At 35.6% G+C, this 16064-nt stretch overlaps 2 protein-coding genes and 1 pseudogene across 6 annotated transcripts; 1 reads left to right on the top strand and 2 right to left on the bottom strand.

The window, feature by feature from the left end:
- Positions 1-18: 18 nt before the first annotated feature.
- Positions 19-1908, bottom strand: LOC104736145 (20 kDa chaperonin, chloroplastic). 4 transcript variants are annotated; one of them, XM_010456078.3, is made up of 6 exons: positions 1762-1908; positions 1327-1505; positions 828-1007; positions 576-731; positions 408-485; positions 19-293 (listed from the first exon to the last, which is right to left on the bottom strand). In XM_010456078.3, exons 2-6 carry the CDS (start codon positions 1498-1500, stop codon positions 120-122), a joined length of 762 nt encoding a protein of 253 aa, XP_010454380.1. In that variant the 5' UTR covers positions 1501-1505; positions 1762-1908; the 3' UTR covers positions 19-119. The 4 variants fall into 4 exon arrangements, with proteins under 4 accessions (XP_010454380.1, XP_010454378.1, XP_010454379.1 ...); XM_010456076.3 differs by having other exon boundaries at positions 1327-1502; XM_010456077.3 differs by having other exon boundaries at positions 1327-1502; positions 1667-1902.
- Positions 1909-2456: 548 nt separating this feature from the next.
- On the bottom strand, positions 2457-6212 carry LOC104736144 (beta-galactosidase 7-like; annotated as a pseudogene). Its single transcript, XR_015578531.1, has 11 exons — positions 6027-6212; positions 5642-5928; positions 5461-5553; positions 4919-5257; positions 4737-4824; positions 4510-4626; positions 4079-4425; positions 3753-3966; positions 3435-3662; positions 3136-3347; positions 2457-3042 (listed from the first exon to the last, which is right to left on the bottom strand). The product of XR_015578531.1 is annotated as a beta-galactosidase 7-like (transcript).
- A 6929-nt stretch (positions 6213-13141) lies between these two features.
- Positions 13142-14405, top strand: LOC104736143 (FCS-Like Zinc finger 14). Its single transcript, XM_010456074.3, has 2 exons — positions 13142-13859; positions 13940-14405. The coding sequence occupies exons 1-2, from the start codon at positions 13255-13257 to the stop codon at positions 14079-14081; spliced, it is 747 nt and encodes a 248-aa protein (XP_010454376.2). The 5' UTR covers positions 13142-13254; the 3' UTR covers positions 14082-14405.
- The last annotated feature ends 1659 nt before the right edge of the window (positions 14406-16064 follow it).

The following is a 16064-nucleotide window of genomic DNA, read 5'->3' as shown; positions in this document are numbered from 1 at the left end:
ATAAAAAACACAATCATCTTTTCCAACTCAAGTCTTTATTCCAAATTATGCTCATGCCGTTTACGAAAAAAATTTCCACAATTGGGATACAAGTTGCATGTTACAAAGACATAAAATAACTAAGAAAGTATAGCCATCACATCTGAAGCTCTGAGGGCAATGTAGTTGGAACCATCTTTGCCCTTGAAGTCGTTACCAGCATACTTGGAATAAAGAACTGTGCTTCCGGTCGATATTGGTAGGGGGGTAACGCTACCTTCCTCGTCTAGGGAACCAGGTCCAACTGCTATCACCTGCCCAAAAATGCAGAGGGGAACATGTATTATTATAACTGGAGTTTGAACTAGGAAATACATCAATCGACTAAGGAAGTCTCAGATTCGACATAATAGCACATGTGCACTTACCGTGCCAATAGAAGGCTTCTCTTTGGTGGTCTCGGTTAACAACAACCCTCCAGCTGTTTTCTCCTCTGCCTCAGCAACCTAAACTCATAAAGTTCAAAACAGAAGTTATCACTGTTCTTGCGGGCAGAAACAATATTAAGTTGGTGAAGGTAAGCACTTGAGACAAACCTTAATAAAGACTCGGTCATTCAAAGGTTTAAGATCTTTGATGTCATCTGTCTCAAGAATGCCAACAATATCATCTTCCTTGAGAATGAGATGCTTCACATCATTGAATTCGACCTCAGTTCCTGCATATTTGGAGTAAATAATTTGTGCTCCAGTCTGCATCAGGAGAAAGAAGAAGGCATTTCAGATAAGTTTATCAACAAACAACAAAGCAAAACAAAAAAGCAAGGCTTGAAGGGTAGTGAGGCTTACAGGGACAGTGATATCAATTTTGTTTTTCCCAATAGTTCTTCCTTCACCCACAGCAACGACTTCACCACCTTGAGGTTTTGATTGAGCTGTGGATGGAAGTAAGATACCTCCTAGAGTCTTCTCCTCTGCCTCCTTGATCTTCACCAACAGTCGATCTCCCAATGGCTTTATTGTAGTATACTGTAAATAACCAGAACGAAACAGAGAAATTTATAAGTCAAAACTAAACGAGAAGAAACATATATCCAAACGTAACACAAGTCACCATTAAGATACAAATCAAGCTTGCAAAAGAAAAGCTAGAAGCATCTAAGTTCCGTTTCTTTCTACATCAGCAGATATGATTGTATTAACACACAAGACGAATGGCCAAAACAATCAAAATGAATTGGTTAAACATACAAACATCAATCTAAAATTCACATGAGTTCCACATACAAACAGACCCAACTTACGAAACAACAATGAGAATCAACACAAAAGAAGCGAGAGCGAATACCTTAGGAGCAACAACAGAAGCAGCTCTGACAACAAAACGACGGAACTGGTTCTGCCTTAGAGTCCCTGGTTTCAAAGAAGTAAACTTGACACTTGAAGCTCTTAGACCTTCCAGCGAGGCTAAGCTCCTCACTGACACAGTCACTGGTGAGGCTGTAAGTTGCGTAGCCGCCATTTCTGCTATCCATCCATCCATCAAACACACATATAAACTCTAAATTAGTAGAAATTGAGACATAGAAAACAGAAAATGAAGATTACTCCCAGATTCACAAAACATTTCCGCAAAAGCCAACAGCTACAGAGCAAACCCAATTACTTTATCCGCTTAAAGTTCGAACCTTTGAATTCAATTCTCGTAGTGAACCGTTTCTATAATCCTAATAGAGAGTGAAGAGGAAGAGTGGGTAAGTAAAGGAGAAAAGAGTGATGATACCTTGTTTGTTGAGGATAAGAAAAAAAAAAAGGTTGAGACTTTCGGAGGATAAAAACCCTAAAAATTGCAGTAGAGAGAGAGAGAGAGAGATAGACTAGAAAACACACATGACTCCACCCTTTTTATTTCAGCTAGTGTTTCTAGAACGCTCTACCGGGTGGGTTTTTTAGTCTCTTATACCGGGTTCGGGTCGGGTCTTTTACCTAATCCTCTTGTCACACTTTCTGAACTTTCTAGATTAGTAAATTCATTTCGAGAATTATTATATAATAATAGACCAAAAACAACATCTTTTCAATTATGAGAATATTTGCCTTTAGCTAAGAGAATCATTTTTCAAATAAATAATCGATCTCATTTGTTATCTCCTAACTCATTAACATCAATATTTTTCTTTTCTAAATATCTTTAGAATGAAGTTTAAATAAGGGCAACATATAGAAATAGACAAAAAAAAAACTTAGAATCCAAATGAGTTCTATGCTTAGGAATTAGGATACAAAGAAAAAAAAATTACACTGGTAAAAGAATTTATATACAATTTTGATGGTAATAGTCTATAGAATTTGTGTATACATATACCGAAATATACAATGTGGTGACGTCAATGTTAGTGTTAGAAAATGTGATAGGCGAATTCTTTTGAAGCATATGTATTGTAGTGTCGTTGTTTATTAAAGAAGGTCGCAAAAATAAACATCTGAAGGGAAAATATTTATTTAAAGAAAATTTTATTCAGATCATAATATTGATTTCCATAATCCTAAATCCATCTAAAAAAACCTGATAGATTAAAAACAAGTACGACATTATTTAACGGATTGATCTAAATTTATTTTAAGAAAAATTATTGCAGTGACTAGCTATCTAGCTAGAGCTAAGATCTAAATCTAGCACTCCAATTCCACGGCCAAATTTTTAGGTGAATCTCCACAGTCCAAAGTAGAGCCAAACGTGTCCGAAGACACATCGATAGTGCAGTTGGCTTTCCCAACACACTTTTCAGCCACGGTCTTCACAGCATCCTTGTCTCCATGGCACGTACCAACCGCAAATGACCCACAATGCCCCACCGGATTTCCAAAGCTCGCGAATTTAACGGCTGAGATTGGCCTGTCATGGCAGGACAACTCCACTTTGTTGTGTTCATGAGCCCTGGCACAAACCGTTCCGACCACGACTGTCTTGAAGTTCACCTTGGACGGGTTGCCACCCATTTCTTCGAATAGAGTGATTGTGTTGTGTCCGCTCGCGTTCAAGAACGATCGTGGAACATGGTACCTACAAGAGTTTGGCCATATCATAATAATTAATGAAACGTTATTGATTATATAATAAGTCAAAACTTTTTTGATGAAAATAATAAAGGAACACCATCTTTGAGTTGGTTTGCCGCACATAAAAGCGCACTTGTCGCTACCATACTCCCCACGGTAGTCACATTCATCTTTGCAACCATCGTCACTAGAGTTAAAGCTCGGCCAGTAACGTCCAATGCTCTGACCGTTGATCCAAGCCTCGCCTTTCCCGAGACCATTAAAGTCCACAATCACTGGATTTTTACCACGAGGAGCCTTGAAATGTGCCTGGACATGTAACAATTCATTGTAAGAGGAACCGTTCATTTTGCATAATTAAATGACTTTTCATAGAAATTTTTAATTAATACTGACCTTGTACCATGTCAGCATCCGACCAGTAGCAAGCTTTTGGTTTGCCCATTTGAGGTGACCAACGGATTTCGTGCTGAAAAGTTTGTTGTTGTATCCATTCATACCAATCTTGTACTCCCATTGATGTTTTGATAGATCCTTCTCGATAGTTTCCTCTCCTTTGTATCCGACCAAGGACACAGGACCATTGATTCCAGTTGGACTACTCGGAAAGAAAGGTCCATAATTCTAAAACATAAGAGAGGACCACAATTTCAGTTGTCACAAGATATTTTGGACAAAAAAATATCATCAAAAAGCTATGGCTTCACATGTTACCTGTAGTCCAACGGAAACACTAAGAAATGAAATGTGATTAGTCCCGTGAACGGGATTGATCTTCCTCTCAAATCTGTAATCGAATTTCCCGTCCTTTACCAACTCGTTACCGATGTATTTTCCATTGACGTAAGCATGAAGAACATGGGCATTGCTGTGAACCCGTAGCGTCATGTTTCGGCTCCAGAGTGGATCTTTCTTGTCGAGATGAACCCTAATAATAATCCCATATTAAAACCATATATAGTACACAAATCACTTAGAAATTAGAACAAGATAATCATCATTACAAGATATTGTTGGTCTAGGTATATAGATATACATACCTAGTCATGTACCAAAGATAGTCACTAGCATCATTTGTAACGTCTTTTTGGTCTACAAGACCTTTGGCAATGAGATCTCCGCTGCCTTTAAGAATGCTCTTCTGAGCGGACTCCGGTCTCCAGGTCCATTGCAGCATCTGTGGCTTACTAGAGTCGTCGGTCATGATTGATGTTTGAGCGTTCACTTTTGCAGTGTTGTAAGCCTCTTTGTCGCAGTCGGGAAGAACACTCACGGACCAAGCCGGTACGTGGTAGTCTTTCCCTTTGAAGTTGACTAAAGCATCCGCAGTTGCGTTCACATTACCGATGAAACAGCTGGATCCTTCCTTTGTTGTGTAAATTGTCGCCTTTTTAGAGATACAACAAACATGTTAACTAATGATATATAGCGTCAACTATGTAAAATATAAGGAAACAGAACCGGGTCTAACCTTGATGGAGTTGCCAAGATCGACTCTTGAAATATTGCCATAAGTCAGTGATTTTTCCATGGATTTTAACACTGTGGAGCTGTTTCAAGTGACCCCATTTCGGCTGGTTCAAGTTACCTGATATATATATATATATATATATATATATAAGTCAAAATTAAACCGTATTTTCTAGACATTTTGAAGCGATTTGTGTATATATAAGAAAAATGTGAAGTTGTTTATACCGTATTCATCAAGGGGAGCATGGTAATCATATGAAGTGGTGATGTATGGACCTCCAGCGACTCTTCCAAAGTTAGTACCACCATGGTACTGTAATATGTCATATTAAAAAATCAATCAATAAAAAGTTAAAAGAGACTGGTTACTACAGTATAATAATGAATACAAAGGAGCTGAATCTGACCATGTAATAGTTCTGGAAAGTTCCTCCGGTTTGGAAAAATCTAGCAACTGAAAAAGCAAGATCCTCAGCGGTTCTATAAGGATGTTTGCCTCCCCAATTTTTGAACCATCCGGTCCAATTCTCTGTCCACATCTTTGGGCTGCTCGGGCTGGTTGGTTCGTACTGGTCACAGTAGAATCCATTGCACGTCTCGATCATAGGCTTAGGATCGTTGGGTTGTTGGCACATAAGCCATGGAACACCGATGTCTAGAGAGTTAGCCATATTGGCACACCAATCAATATAGGCCTTACCTTCTGCTCCATACGATGAGATCACGTTCCCATACTCGTTCTCAATCTAAAATATAACCGAACAAGTTAAAAATTTATAGATTTGTATATATATAGAGGAAAATATGAACATCAAAATGAACATATTGACAATATCCGGTTTATTTCAATAGAAAGGCTGATGCTGGGTCCAATGGGTCAGCCCGTTCGCTAAAGGACCATTAAACTCGGCCACAATAACATCATCTTTAGAAATTTAAAAATGCATACCTGAGCTAGAATGATTGGACCACCTTGTGACGCAAAGAGCTTCTCGGCCTTCATCATCTCTACTATCTTTGTAGTAAAGTTTTGCATTTCATTCTGCATAAAAAGATATTCACGAAAACATTAGAAAAAAAAAAAATATCCGAAAGACATAAGAATTATCTGATTAAAGTTTGGGTTATACCATGAAAAAACTAGGGTTAACCGTTCTAAATTCCATGTTGGGCATATTGTGCAGGCGTGCAGCCACACCGGAAAGCCTCCATAATTCCATTCTGCGCAAACGTAAGGTCCAATGCCAAGAACGGAGTAGAGGCCCGCGCTTTGGATGGTTTTGATGAATCGAACAATATCTAGATTCCCCGAGAAATCGTATTGCCTTTGTTTTGGTTCATGTACGTTCCAAAAAACGTACGTCTCTATTGCGTCTAAGCCACCGTCTTTGGCTTTGTTGATCAGATCAGGCCACATCTGCAACCAAAAGCCACGAAACATTAGAAATGGATATATCTATTACTTGTGGATGAAGAAACATATGAAAAATTTGTGTGTTAAGTGAAAGTAGTTACATCAGCAGTGCTTCGTGGATAATGAATGGAGCCTGAAATTAGGATTCGGCGTTATCCATTAATGGTGATAGCTCGTTCATCGTGAGAGACAATGGTCGAGTTAGCCAAAGGGAATGAAGTGATGAGGATGAAGAACAATGATAAGAGATAAGTGAAGGTTTTCATTTTCATATCTTAGTGTTGTGTTTCTACGAGAGAAATTGTGCTTTCGAAGGGTTTTGTGTGAACTATATTTATAGTAGTGTTGATGGAACAATAACCTACTATTTTTTTCTAGATTACTTTGCTTAATATCTCGATTAATTAAATCGATTTTTAGGACTGACTAGATAAACGTTTTTTAAAAAAAATTTAAACTATCATTTCAATTTTATTACTTATTCAAATCTCAGACATCATTTTCGGTACTTCGTTTTGGATAAAGCCGTTGGTATTAGTTTTTGATATTAAAAACTAATATTTGGTTTTCTGAACTAAAAAAAAAAGAATTTAAGGTTTTGCATTGAATATTTATGAGAAAAATTGTCCGATAGAGCTAATGTTTTTTTTTTGTGAACTAAATTTCTATGTATAATATCCTTGAATGGAACGGTGAAAATTATTAATGAGTTAATCCAATATCTTAATTAATTACCTTCTTTAGCATTGACTAGGTTGTAGGAACTAAAAAAAAAAACTTAAAACAAAATTATCTAATTATAGGTTTTCAGGATTTGTAGAAATTATTAGTTATCTTCTTCTTCTTTTTCACTAATTGACTAGGTTTTTATTCATTTGGATAAGGGGATTGACTAGGTTAAAAACTTTTAGATAATGTTTAACGAACGATTAGGGATGAGAAAAATAAGATTTTTTTTTTTGGATAAACAGATTGGACAAACATTTTTTGGAAACTATGTCTAGATCACGTTAGTTAAAAAATTTTGTTTGGTTAGACAGAGGTACGAAAAGTTATTATACTCTTTGGTTAAGACTTGAAGTTTAACCCCAAAATGAGTTTACAAGAAGTTACAAATAATGTTTTCTGATAATAATGTCTACATATGAGAAAGTGAGAGTAACTCATTCACATATAAGTTATATAATTCATGGATGAGATTTACTTTGAAAATAAAATGTAACTCATTCACTTATAACTATATAAGTTATATAACACATGGTGATGAGAGTTACTTTGAAAAGAGAAAGAAAAAGTAATATTTTCTCAGTTCCTCTTAGTTGTAAGCATACCACTTATAATCTCTATCATATTGAGACTAGCTAATTTTGAGAAAATTGAACAGTCTCATAAGGATTCTTGATGATAAAAAAAAAAAAAAAGGTAGAAAGTTACTGAAAGGAAATCCGTAAACCATATAATGGAAAATGGTTTGATACTGATAAACAGGGAGAGAACTGGTTTAGAATCCAAATTTTGGGTTAAACCCCCAAGAAAAAAATTAAAATTATAATCCCTTATATATTAATAGAGAAACATTCTCAAGAAAATGTTGATGTGTCGTCGTTAGAGAACTCGAGACAACAATGAATTTATTACCTTCATTTTTATGGATATTTACACATAATTTCTATTGGATGATTAAAGAATATTCCTTTACAATTAATTAAAAAATCAAACATTTCAATTTTTAAATTTACTTTAATCATTTTATAACATATTTAATTATTAAAATTTAAAATCATTAGATCTAAAACATTTTCAAAATCAGAATTTATTCATATATTAAAAAAATTGTTTACTATTCACATATTTAAAGTTTCTCAAATAAAATTATCACAATAATCATTATTGTAGAGAATTGACTTATTTAGTATCATTGATATAATATTTCACGGGTGAAACATACTTACACAAAATAAAGATTTTTTTTAAAAAAAAATATTGCACAGGTTGAAGAAAGAGCGGGTTATACATATATTTAGTTGATATATATTAGTTTGATCTAAACATATTCTCACAGGTTATATATATATTTTTACAGTAACAAATTTTAGATCACAAAAAATATCTTTACTCATAACCTTAATTTTATCAGAAAAATTTATTCCGCACATAGTACTGGTTGTTACATAGTTTATAATATTAAAGTGCATGGTTTTAGATTAGAGGATTTTCAAAATACAGTACGTTGTTATATATATATATTGAAGATTATAATATATAATATATATATATATATATATTATATATTGTGAGTCATTTTTTTTAGTCTTTGAATTGTGAGTCATTTTTACGTGAAGCTCAAACACATGTTTCTTTCCCATCAAACAAACGTTGTTGTTGATGGACGTCGCTTATGATTTTGACGTTTTTGTTTACGGGGGATTGTTTTATCTTTTGAAGGTTTTAAATGCATAAAATATATATAGTTGAGAGAGTTTGAAATAAATCCAGAGGATAGTTGAAGTTGAAGAAGTTGTTTTTTCGGTTAGATCCACTGCTTGATGTAAAAACAAAAACAAACCTTACCTTTTTTTGTAAAGAAATTGCTGTTTTGAAAAAACCTAAGATCCGTAATCATGATTTCTGATCATATATGTGTTTGTAAAACAACTGATTTATACATATTTGTTTTATTTATTCTGCTAGAAAATATACATATAGACTATAGAGGAGGATCTTTAGTAGGGGAATGGACCATATATATGAAAAGAAAGGAAAAATAAAACTCACTGTGGCAAAGTAAAACAGAGAACTGAGTCAGCAAATAATAGTGGAGGTGTACAAAATGAAGCTGTTGATGAATGACACGTTCCCACATCTCATGAAAGTGCTAAACGAATCCTCTTTAATTTAGAGCCCTGTGGGATCCATTGGCGACATTGCCGATCGATCTCGACGTTTTGTGTTTTTGATTTCTAATTTTTAAAGGTAGATTGGTTGTCTCTGTGTGGACCACTCTTTCATTGGCACCTCATCTTCATATTCGTTTTTGTTTAATATCTCTCTCTTACATTATTTTTGTCAGTATTTTTATAAATAAAATTTCTTACAAAAATAAATCTTTCAAATCTATTCAACCATCATTAAAAGCATTGTTTAGGGTTTATGTCAATTAATAAGCTTATACATATAACACCACTGAAATTTGTTTTATTGAATATATAACAAAGAAAACATGCATGTGTTGCTGTAATGTACAAGTTTGGGCAAATACAGATGGGTTGCGTTTGGTTTAGACATTACTGCTCACAAAACGTTAATATATTTTTGTGTTTGTGGCTGGATATGATTGTGATTGCATGCAATTGAAACTAATGTTATAGCGTTGTAAGAATTTCGAAACCAAAAGCTATACATCCTCTCTCTTAGCGTTTAATTGTGGGATAAGTTGTAGGAGGGACCCTTATTTATATTTCATTTCATCTTAGAAGTAAACATAAGCTTATAAATAAATTATGATGATGTAGTGTGAAGAGAGCTATATATTTTCTTGCCTCATGAGTCATGACTAAAAATATATGAAGTGCCCATTTATTTTAAACTCGAATATAATGTACTTGCAGTTTAACACCGTGTCACCCACACTATTATTTGTATCAAGAAGTTCCACAATATATTTGCGTCAACGTTTTGATATATAGCCTTAGTATTTTGACTATCTTCAGAACGATAATTGATGACTTACTCATGTACTTAATAGCATATTAAATTTAAATAGAATATAATACACTGATTAGACAAGATTTATAAGTTTTCTATCCTCTGTTAATATATCTCTTATGGTTTTTGTGTGATAATAATAACCTCGTGAGCTATTCAATTTGCTCAAACTTTATAGACGGTCCATGTAAAAAAAAAAAAAATCTAATTAGCTTCACATGCTTTGTGGCTTCACTACAAGAAAACATGGAATTGCCAACTGCAATTTGCGACTAAAAACACAATCGCTAAATTTAACGATTGAATTGTGATTGTTTTGCTATTGAATGGCTACTAAAATAAAACAGTCGTCTAGTAGATGCTAATTGGAGACTGATACATATTGTCGCAGTGTAGTCGCCAATTTGCGACTAATTTGGAGACCAGTTTGACAGTCGCTAAAAGATTGCGACTAAAGAGCTACTATTTAGCGACTGATTTAATTAATTTGGGCCTTAACAAAATTTGGGCCGTAACAAAACACAAAAACCCATTTCTTATTTGTTTTCTTCCCCGAACAAACCCTAATCCAACATTTCTATTCTCAATTGTTTCTTCTTCTTCGAGACGAAACGACGAAACCTCAAAACCCTAGATCTAAATTTCTCTCACTCGACGAAATCGTAAACCCTTGATGGCTGGAGTAAAGAAAAGAGGTGGAGGAAGAAGAAACCCCTCTAATCGAACCTCTGGAACCTCACAAACGGCGAATCAAAGATCCGCCAATCTTCCCAGGCAGTATACCTTCACGCCGGCGAACCAGCGAGATCCAGAGATTGATTCTCAGGGAACTCCTGTCCCAATCCTCAAGCCTCCAGCGAGACCTACACCTTCTTACCGAGACTATCCACCTCCGACAAATCTGTTCCAGTACTCGAGGAGCTTTCCTGGAACATCCCCTTCCTGCGAAGCTCCAACCAGGCGTCCTTTTCTTCAACCTCTCGCCTCCGCGACGAATCCACCAGAAATCTCGAGTCAACTTCGAGAGTCTTCTCAACCGTCAGTCACAAATCATCATCGACAGTCTCCTAAAGTCTCGAATCTACCTCGACAGTCTCCTCTACCTCGATAGTCTCATCGACCACCCTCTTCTCAACCTGGTCAACCTCGAGCAGCTTCTGCATCGCTTCACAGTTCTCAAGGGCAAAACTCACATGAGGAAGAAGCTGATTCTGAGGATGACAGTGCAAGGGAATCAAATCTCCCAGCTGATGTACACGCTTCTTTACATGACATGCTTGTCCAACCAGGCCGTGTGAAGTATACCTTGTCCTCTCTCCCTCATTAGAGCGTGGAACCACTTGGTAAGAATTTGGATTAGAATTTTGGACTTTGGATTAAAATTTGATTGTGTTTGTTTGTTTATGATTAGAATTTTGGATTGTTTGTGTTTGTTTGTGATTAGAATTTTTAGAATTTGGGATTGATCGATTTGTTTGTGATTAATATTTTTGATTGTTTGTGTTTGTGTGTGATTAGAATTTTACTTGGATTGATCGATTTGTTTGTGTTTGATTAGAATTTTACTACTGATTTGTTTGTGTTTGAAGGTTTGGTAAAGACAAGTCATCACTTACCCGAAAGATTACAAATGTGTTTACAAACAAGTTTGATGGTCCATATTACAGTTGGGGTTGTGTTCCGAATGCAAAAAGAGAAGGTTACTTCTTGGAATTCGCGGTAAACTTCTACTCCTTTCAATTTGATTTCTGTATTTATAGTTTTTTTTCTTGGTTTTTTTTATCACTAACACTAGTCTTCTTTTGTAGAGAACACACACCTGGGATCCCTCTCTAACCGGTGTGATGCAAGCAAAGTTCTATAGCATTTGTCAAAACCATATGAAAGACATGGTTTCCAAGGCAGCAGCTCAGCGAGAGGAAGTGAAACCGAGGTGGATTAAGAGAACTCTTTGGAAAGAAATGTGTGACTATTGGAACACAGAAGAAGCCATGGCAAAGAGTACAACCACTTCATCAGCTCGAATGTCTGACCGTAATGGTCTTGGCCCTCACAAGCATTTATCAGGGCCGAAGTCTTACTTACAAATCGAACAAGAGATGGTGAGTTACATCATAACCTTTTCATTTTTTAATTACTTGACATCAAATGGTTCCTAACCTTTTCATTGTCTAACATTTCAGGAAGTAGAATTGGGAAGACCGCCAACTATTCCTGAAGTTTTTCTCAGGTCTCATACCAAAAAAGATGGTACTTTTGTGGATAAGAAAGCACAAGCAGTTCATGAGGCATATAAGAGAAAAGGGAAGCTAAGTTGGCTGCCCAGGATAATGATGAGTCTTCTGATGGTACTTCACGTCAATCAGAGCTATCTCACGAGGAGGATGATGAGCTCTTTCTTCAGGTAATTTGCTTCTTTCTAATAAGCTATTAAGTTTTTCATTGTTAAGTAATTATAATAACTTTTTCTCTCTGTTTTGTGTATGGAGTCTACTTTCATAAATGATAGAGGAACATACTTTGGAGTTGGATGCCTAGGAAGTTACATCAACGGGAAGCGGAAGTACCCTGGAAGCTCTTCTACTTTCACAACCCTGCAACAACAGCTTGAAGATGCTAACCGCAAAATAGAGGAACAAACAACTCTACAAGCAGAGCGTGACGCACAGGTTTCACGGGTTGCAGCTGAGGCTTTACGGGTTGCATCTGAGCAACAAACAGAGATCTCACGCTTGGTGAGCTTCCTCAAGACTAACTCAAACTATGTCGCCTTCCTCGAGTCTCAAACCAATGACCCAAACCCTGCTAATTCTCAAAGTTAGGTTCCCTCATGATTATGAAAACTTTTGTAATATTTGCAACACTCTTGGATATTTGGATGTCTTTTGGAACTTTTGCAACTTTTGTAAAAAACATGGTACTTATGTCTTTGTTTAATTTCATGTTTGTTATGTTTTAGTTATAGTTTTCTTAATCAGATTTGGTATTACAAAATCAAATAATGCATTTTTACCATAATTTTTTTTAAAACATGATAATTAAACAGTCGTAAAACAGTCACCAAAACGTAAACAAAACAGTCGCAAATGAGTAACCATATCAGTCGCTAAAGCGTTGCAAATCAGTCGCAAATTTAGCGACTGTTTGGCGAGGGACGAACGACCTCAATTATCAGTCGCCAATTAGTAGCTTCATGGCGACTTTTTAGCGACTGATTTTTTTAGCGACTACGTATGTCAGTCGCCAATCAGTCGTGACTAAGTAGTTAGCGACTGTATAGTAACTGTTTTTGTAGTCGGTAATTCCATATTTTCTTGTAGTGCTTATTAAGTGATTAGATAGTATATGATAGTTTTGTGTTGAAGATAAACAATAAGGGTTTGATTCGCGAAATAAGAACAGTTCACGTGAGTTATTGTAAATATTGCAATAAATAAAAGGTAGTGTAAAGTTTCTCAACCCTCCCACCAACTCCACCATAAATAACACATCTCTCCCCCATCTCTTATTTGTGGAGGTTTCACAAACACCACCAAGCTTCTCCCTTCTCTCCTCTTATGCTTCTTCTTTTTGTTTTTGTTTTTTTTGGTTTAATCTGATCATACCCTTCTCTCTCTCAAGATCATGCTTACCAAAAGAACCCATCCAATGATCGGAAAGATATCGGAGCTCCTCGTCGGTGTCAACCGGTCAGCGGCTGCTCCTTTCTTTGACGTCTTGATGACGAGCCCTAGAAGCCCACTCGATTTCAAGATTCTCCCTCAGATATCTCAAAGAAACAGCTCAAAGAGATTCTACGATGACAGTCTTGGTGGCTCCGTTGGTCTAGGGATAGTAGCCGCCCTCGAGAACTCAAACACTCGTCTAATCACGAGCGTTTGTAGATCGGAACCGAACCAATCGGGCCGGTCTGATCCAGTCCAGTTCATGAACCATGGAGGAAGCACGGACGGAGAAGACGAGGAAATGTTCATAATGGACGAGGAGGATTACACGTTGGTGACATGTCACCATGGGCCAAGTGGATCTTGTAGTACAAGGGTTTATGACAAAGATGGGTTTGAGTGCTTCTCGAGTAAGATCAAGGAAGATCGTCGTGAAAGACTATTCGTGGTCGATGTCGGTATGGAATCTCCAGAGAACTCGCCGGAGTTTCAGGGTTTGGGTTTCCTCAATTCATGTTACTTGTGCAGGAAGAAACTTCATGGTCAAGACATATTTATTTACAGGTATCATTTGGGAGCATATGTATAAGTATTTTCATATTACGGTCCTCTTATTGATTAATCTTTTTTTTTTGTTTATGCAGAGGAGAAAAAGCCTTTTGCAGCACAGAGTGCCGATCGAGTCATATAGCAAATGATGAAAGGAAAGAGAGATGTAGATCAAACTTCTCAACCTCTCCTTTCACCGTCGGCCAAATTTTCACCACCGGAGTCCTAGTGACCTAGTCGGATCAGTTCTTCTACTGAGTTTTACTTATATATATATATATAGGGGGGATCGGGGGTAAATAAAATAATCGGCAAGAGAAATAAATTAGCATATATGACATGTATGTCCATATTATATATATAATCTATGGTGGAAACGAAACAATTTGGAGAAATTTTGATGAGGGGGAAATGAAATGTAGAGAGAGCTAATTCTTGATCGTTAAGCATGGCGAGAAATGGAACAATGCTCTTATTTTTTTTTTTTTTGGTTCTTGTTTTGTTTTTCTGTATTTTTGTGATAATTATCATATATGAAAATGATTTTGAAGTTTTCTAAAATATGGTTTTACCTTTTTATTGTGTCCGATTATTTTAAAAATGGATGTTTTGAAAGGTGAATATAAGTAGACTGCTCCAATCCAAGCATCATATCAAATAATTGAAGCGAATATTAGCAAACAACAAAATGGAGCGGTGAAAATTGTGTTAAAAAAATTCGAATAATATACGTAATAAAGTTTAAGCATAACTCTGATGTATAATTGTGTATATAAAAAAAGAAAAGCATAAAAATGGTTGTTGCCGTGTTGGTTTATGTGTGGTTTTATTCATATCAATCAACTTGTGAAAGATACGAAATACTAAAAGAAAATAAATAAAAAATAAAATTGACCCATACGGAAGAAGCCAGCACTGAGAATAAGCCCAAAAGAGGGACATCATTGCTGAGTGGTAAGGGCCTACCACAAAAGTCTATTTATTATTGGTTATTATATAACAGGAAGAAGAAGAAGAAGACAAAACCTAATTTCTTTGTGGTCCTTTCACTAAAATTGACTTGCATGCATCAATTTTAATATGTCTTTGTTCGTATCCGAATCGAGTCTCCTACCCAATACTCAAGCTTTTGGGTCCATTAATATGTTAGTCTTTTATGGTTTCCTTTTGCTTGTGTTTAAACTATACAGTTTTTGACTTTTGATTGTTAAGATTTATTGGGAATCTGAAATTTTGAGATCGTAGAAGAGTAGCTAGCTGCATGTGATATAAATGAGAAAATTACCGTTAGACTAAATCCTCAAATAGGAAAAATGCGTCTGCAAATGAATTGATAACATAGTAAAAGAAAAAAAAAACATAATCACGCGGACTCCTTAAATCTGTTATTAATTATTATCCCATAATTCTGATAGTCACTACTTAACGTGATTTGCCACTTGTTGTTGTCACTACTCGTGATTCGGCACATAAAATGTCATATAGACAGAGTGATAATTTTCGGCACTTTATTATCTAAATAACTTATTCGTGATAATTTTCGTATATGATCTCTCTCCTTTTCTCGTCTCTCGCTCAGGTTATAATAGTTTGATTTGATTCACATATTTGTTCTGATTCCATCCTTAACCAAAAAGATTTGGGAAGTTATGGGTAATTAGTTAAACTTGAATGTTTCTTTCTCAGAATTGAGTTTGGAGCTTAAGGAACCCAAGCCATCAGTCTCACAACTTACAAATATGTATTTTTTGCTACAGCAGGAGTCAACATTATCCTTAAAAAAGATATATTTACTGAGATATGAATATGATACTTAATCATCTCAATAAAATAATCATAATCAGGACGAAGCTAAACCAGTACGTTTCAATCATGGTTGGCTATTGTAGACTTTTTATAAAACGGAAATGACATCCAGTTTCTAACAAGTCTCAACAAAAAAAAACTAAAAAACAAAGAAATTAAATAAAACAAGCGGCTGAATACTGTTTAAACTCATTACCGATTTGCCTCTACAAAAAACCACGGAAAATCATGGTTTTCTCTGGCCCAAATCTGGTTAATTAAAACAATAGATCTAAGACTTATCTAAGTCATGAATTGCTACCAAAATTTATTTTGTTTAAAGGTCTCAGATCGGAACGAGTAGTTAGTCGATCGGAGTCGGACCATAAGACACATAAAATCATTTCCATAAAACAAAACTGACTTTACTATTTA

This window comes from Camelina sativa, chromosome 13 (genome assembly GCF_030686135.1).
Source record: "Camelina sativa cultivar CO46 ecotype springtype chromosome 13, ASM3068613v1".
NCBI classification, from domain to species: Eukaryota; Viridiplantae; Streptophyta; class Magnoliopsida; order Brassicales; family Brassicaceae; genus Camelina; species Camelina sativa.
Note: the sequence above shows the minus strand (reverse complement) of the source record. Positions and strands in the feature narration are given on the sequence as shown.

Excerpts from the sequence above, each read along its gene's own strand:
- LOC104736145 (XM_010456078.3), bottom strand. The coding sequence starts at position 1,500 with ATGGCGGCTACGCAACTTACAGCCTCACCAGTGACTGTGTCAGTGAGG. Across the intron at positions 732-827 it reads AAATTGATATCACTGTCCCT|ACTGGAGCACAAATTATTTA; the intron begins GTAAGCCTCACT and ends CTCCTGATGCAG. Across the intron at positions 486-575 it reads ATGACCGAGTCTTTATTAAG|GTTGCTGAGGCAGAGGAGAA; the intron begins GTTTGTCTCAAG and ends TTATGAGTTTAG.
- LOC104736143 (XM_010456074.3), top strand. The coding sequence starts at position 13,255 with ATGCTTACCAAAAGAACCCATCCAATGATCGGAAAGATATCGGAGCTC. Across the intron at positions 13,860-13,939 it reads CAAGACATATTTATTTACAG|AGGAGAAAAAGCCTTTTGCA; the intron begins GTATCATTTGGG and ends TTGTTTATGCAG.